A 5694-nucleotide genomic window follows, 5' to 3' on the forward strand; every position below is an offset into this window, starting at 1 on the left:
AATTTTCCCTTTTGGGCCCCGCCCTGGCCCCTAGGGTTGGGGTAGGAATCCCAATTTTACAATTTAAAACCATCTTCCTCCTCCAAGGATAATTCTCACCAAGTAAAAATAATTTCCAACAGAAAATTGTCAAAATATACCCAAAAGTGTTGTTTCCCTATATAAACTATAGTAAACTTTACCCCCTCCCCAAGGGAGAACGGATAGCTCAGGGGTCCTGAAATTTACAATTTAAATAAAGCCCCTGATGATCTTTCCATCCATGCAGAGAAAATGACTGTAATACCTCTGAGTCTGGAGAAGAATATTTTTGAAATATTGGTTAATTTTCCTTTTTGGGCCCCGCCCTGGCGCCTAGGGTTGGGGTAGGAATCCCAATTTTACAATTTGGTATCCTCATCTACCAAGGATGATTCTGACCAAGTTTGAAAAAATTCCATCCACTGGTTCTTGAGAAGAAGTTGATTATGTAAAAGCTCAGGTGACCTAAAAATTATGTCCTTACCCCTATCCTTTCACCAAAGTTGTACAGTTGTCTGCTCCTTGGTGTCATCTGACTCGGTGAAGGGGGTGGTTTAAATGGAGAGTCTCGGAGCGGAGAAACATAGAAACCACGTCTGTTGGGGACACTGTAATAGAATCAACACAGATCACGTACACGAACAATAGAACAGTTTGGTTTGTTTGTGTTTTACATCCTTTGAACAGCTATAGTCTTTTAAGGGCGTGCCAGGTTTTGGTGGCAAAAGGAAAGCCAGAGTTGCCAGAGAAAACCCACCGACCAGCGGCCAGTACCTGGTGACTGCCCCACGTAGGCCTCAAACCCAGGACCCAGTGGTGGAGGGCTAGTGGTAGCAGAATGTCGGACGACTTAACCACTTGGCCACCACGGCCCCTGCCCCACATCTTATTGCAGTGGTAGAATTGGAAAGATGGATTTAAAGTACATTTGTATAAAAACAAAACTCTGATACAAATTTTTGTCGGTAAAACAAACCAAAGAATAAGGTTCCATGATTCAATCAATCAATTTTTTTTAAGACCACACAGGACTGAAAGACCTGAAATCTAAAAACTACTTCATATTCACCGAAAAACATAAGTTAGCTTGTGGCCGTTAAACAAGAGGCCCATGGGCCTTAACGGTCACCTGATTTCTGATATATTTATACAGAAGAGTTGATTTTTGTTTTTAAAACATGAACAGAAATATTCAAAGTGACAAAAAACAATAAAACCACCTTATTCAATATCTAGCATACAGATTTAAGACTGAAAAGTATTTGAAACTAGCACCTCTGGTTCTAAACAAGGAAAATAAAGAAATCTTAGCACCCAGACTCCTTTGGGCCCTGCCCTACAGCCCTTGGGGGTAGGGCTGGCTCAAAAAAGTATCAAACTGTCAACTCAGGGTTATAATTCCAATCAAGTTATAAACATGTAATATCCAAAGTATCATTTGCCAATATAAACCATGATAAATTATGAATCTACCATATCTGGGTCTTGAGAAGATTTTGAAATTTCAGTCAATTCAACCCATTTTGGCCCCACCCATCAGCCCCTGGGGGTCAGTCAGGGCCATTATGTGCATACAATCAAACTGCTATCCGTTACTGATAATCCTAACCCATATTTAAATTACTTCCAATGGAAATTAAACAAATGTTGGTCCAAAATGTGATTTCCCTATATAAACTATAGTCAAGTTTACCCCCTCCCCAGGGGGAAACGTCAGACACGAGAGTCATAAAATTCATAATTTTGGTAAAGCACCTCAAGACCCTTCCATCTATGAAGAGTTTTTGATTCTACCACATCTGGATCTTGAGAAGAAGATTTTTGAAATTTTAGTCAATTTGACCCTTTTTGGCCCCGCCCCTCATGCCCCTGGGGGCTGGGGACCATATATTTCATAAATTTGGTTGACCTTTGGTCATGGAATGTTTCTGCAAAATTTCATTGAAATTGGTTCAGGGGTTTTGGAGAAGAAGTTGAAAATGTAAATTGCTTACGGACGCACGGCGGACAACACATGACGACGGACACAAGGCGATCGCAATAGGTCACCTGAGAAATCACAGGTGACCTAAAAACTCTATATTCTCAGACTGCCCTCTATGAATGGGGGCTATAATTTACTGTAGACACTACCTCAAAGGATTTTGTCTCTAAAAATTCATAACCTGGTATTAAACCACACGACTGAAATTCAATGATTACAAATTTCAGTACACTTACACGTAAATTGGTGAATTCAATGGGGAAGATCCTACTGCTGGAGATAATTGCGGTACCTGAAAAATATAAAAATATTATCAGTATCTCTTCTTTTCAGAAATTTAATACACCATCTGCTTCATTTAGCAGATCAGAACAAAACAGCAATTACTCAAATCCAGCACCCCAGCAAAGTTTCTGTGTTGTGAGTAAAACAACTTTGCAAGCTGCATCAAATGAAGGTCTAATGTCTTGTAACATCTTTTCATTAGTACAGACAGAGAGAAATAATAAAAATAATAATAACGCAAAGTGTCACAACTTACAGCAAATGGTTATAACACAATACATCTCCAGCACACGCAGGCATACACACATAGGGAGATATTAGCCAGGTGGCATAGGACTAGTAGTTAGCGCCTGATAAGGCAGCTCCTGCGAATTCCTAATTGTATTAATTGTACATCTATGTACTGGAAAGCGCTTTAGAGTGGCTTATGTTAGCTAGATAGGGCGCTTTGTCAAATGTTGTATATTATATTATTATATATACTCTCACATAAACATCAAATTGATTTTCAACATATATTAATACAGCATAACACAAAATGAAATAGAAACAAATTAACATAACATATGAAAAAGTCAACAGACATTTTATTAGCTAGTTGAAACCTTTATTTTTATGTCACTTAACCATCGGTTAGAATTACTGTACCGGTGATTTTGCACTTCCTGACAAGATTTTCTTTTTCTGTTTTTACCAAATGGAATAGTTTTCTATCTAATAGTGTATTGTGCATTTGTCAGATTGATAGAAAGAAGAAAAAGTGCTTCTGCTTACCGCTTGTCTTGATACAAACTGGAGGATGAAAGTCTTCATATTGTGCATGAAAACTTTGTTGTAGAATCCAATGATAGAATCTGACTTGTCGCCTTCAATCAAAGCACATTTGTACACCTGGATAATATCAACAAATGATTCCAGTCAATATCAAAATAATTAACACTAGAGAAGAACATTACCAGTGTACTGGTTAAAAGTGGCATATAGTGTTAAAAGGCAGATAGTGTTAAAAGGCAGACTATCCTACTTATCAATCCATTTAGTTGTAAACTAGTACATTCTGGTAATTTGTGGACACATGTTTATGTTTGAATAAATTGTCATGTGCTGGCATATAAAACAACATCTACTTCTAAAAGACATCAACCTCATCAAAAGTATGCCAGCATTTTCCAAGTCAATAAACATTGAGGAAGGAAATTCACCAGAATGCATCAGCCTATCAGAAACAAAGAAGTTTCTAAACTGATTAAAATATTTTAATATGATGCACAGATTACGCTCATCTACGAATTAAAATCAACTTTGCTGGTTAGGAAGCGCACACAGAATTTAACTAAAGTAAATCCAATATTTAGGAAGCTTTGTCTAGAAAGCAATGTGTGACGGGTGGACAACGGAACAGTAAACAGTGTTCCTTGTTATTTTGTAACAAACCCAGACTAACAGATAGTTAATTACAGATCAAATCTCGACCGATGGACAACGGAACGGTAAACAGTGCGCCTTGTTATTTGTAACAAACCCAGACTAACAGATAGTTAATTACAGATCAAATCTCGACTAATGGACAACGGAAAGGTAAACAGTGCTCCTTGTTATTTTGTAACAAACCCAAACTAACAGATAATTAATTACAAATCAAATCTCGACTAAACTAATAAACATGAACTGTTCACAGAAATATGTTCCTATATATTACTGCATGATTAAAACATAGCAGTACCTTACAATTAATTACAATTTGGTATGACATCGACAATGGTGAATTGATTAACCACCAGATACGTACATGCTGTTCTGAGTGAGGTAGATCTTTGTACGTTTGTACAATGGACTTGAACTTGATCTCTTGCTCCATGACCTTGCAGATGCCATATAATGAACACAGCATGATCTGAAATCAAAGGGAAAATTAGTGGAATGCATAGTTTTCCTGCAAACATTTCTGTATAGGTTTCTAATGCTATGCCTACCAACCTATATAGAAATAACCTAAATAATAAAATTTAAGTTTCAATATTGCTTTTCACCTCCTTACTTACAATTTTGAACAAGAGGTCCAGAGGGCCTGTATCGCTCACCTGTTTCTTTTGTTACATGAAACTGACATATAGGCAACTTCAGGCCAAATTTGATAACTAGAACACAAAACAATTTAACATCCCTTAAACGGTTCCATAAGATATTGTTTGAAATTTGAAATTCTTATTTCAAAGCTTTAAACCCATGTTGACCTTTGCCTCCGGCTAGCACTTAAAGTTGACCTTTGACCTTATTGATGTAACAAGAAACCGATTCACAACTGGTCTACATAACATACCCAAGTATCATGACTCTAAACCAAATAGTTCTTAAGATATTGTTGTTTGAAGTTATTAACATATTTAATCCATGTGACCTTGAAAGTAGGTCAAGGTCATTTTATTGAGGAAACATAATAGCATTCCATCCCAGGTACCTACTGGCCAAATATCATGACCCTGGGCAATATGGAACTTAAGAAGAAGATGGTTAAAGGTTTTTACCTATATTGACATTTGACCCCGGCTAGCACTTAAAGTTGAACTTTGACCTCATTACTGTTCTAAGAAAAATATTCGCACTGCTGGTCTACATAACATACCCAAGAGTTATGACTCAAGTCCAAATGGTTCTTAGGATGTTGTTGTTTGACGTTTTTAACATATTTGACCCCTGTGACCTTGAAAGTAGGTCAAGGTCATTTAAGGAGAAAACTTTACAGCACTCCATCCCATCTACCTAATGGTCAAATGTCGTGACCCAAGGCCCTCCAGTTCAACAGATGGACGCCACAGTACATGGCCATTTGAGCTTAAAAAGCATCTTTTGAGTGACATTTTGGATTTTTGATAAAATATTGATGACAGAAAGTATACAAGTTCAATTGATTACATCCTAACACCTGTTATGTAATGGTGTTAGTCAATAATGATTGACACGTTTCAGTGATAAACTAGAACACTGACAGGTCAGTAAGGGCCCTGTCTTGTGGCAATATATCCCCCATAATCATCAAGAAGCAATATGAACAGGGGGCACTAATGACTTGCAAAACAAAAAACAAAAAAACAATTGTAGCAATTTCTCTGTTTAATATATCATTAGGGCATTGCTTTCCTATTACTAATTAATTATGATTGACTTTTTAATATGAGCATTGTATAGCTAAAAATATCAATTAAATATTTATATGTAATTGAAACATACATGGAATTATCTCCCCTATACCATCTGCTATATATATATATATGTCTATGCTACCTATTATATATGATTTGCATCAATATTTTCTTACAAACCATTTCATTCATCTTTGTCTTTGTCATGTCAACCTAAGGAGAGAACTTATATAGGCCTAGCCTGCTGTTCAATCCTATTGTTTA

At 36.7% G+C, this 5694-nt stretch overlaps 1 protein-coding gene across 2 annotated transcripts in view; it reads right to left on the reverse strand.

The window, feature by feature from the left end:
- Positions 1-5694, reverse strand: part of LOC110447895 (retinoblastoma-associated protein-like) — a 32330-nt gene that overhangs the window by 3569 nt on the left and 23067 nt on the right. For both annotated transcript variants that reach the window (XM_021493873.1, XM_021493872.1), the window contains 4 exons: positions 4080-4184; positions 3065-3181; positions 2242-2297; positions 506-629 (listed from right to left, as the gene is read on the reverse strand). In XM_021493873.1, coding sequence (XP_021349548.1) covers positions 506-629; positions 2242-2297; positions 3065-3181; positions 4080-4184 — 402 coding nt within the window. The remainder of the gene's footprint in view (positions 1-505; positions 630-2241; positions 2298-3064; positions 3182-4079; positions 4185-5694) is intronic.

The sequence above is a fragment of the Mizuhopecten yessoensis genome, unplaced genomic scaffold (assembly GCF_002113885.1).
Source record: "Mizuhopecten yessoensis strain PY_sf001 unplaced genomic scaffold, ASM211388v2 scaffold3645, whole genome shotgun sequence".
NCBI classification, from domain to species: domain Eukaryota; kingdom Metazoa; phylum Mollusca; class Bivalvia; order Pectinida; family Pectinidae; genus Mizuhopecten; species Mizuhopecten yessoensis.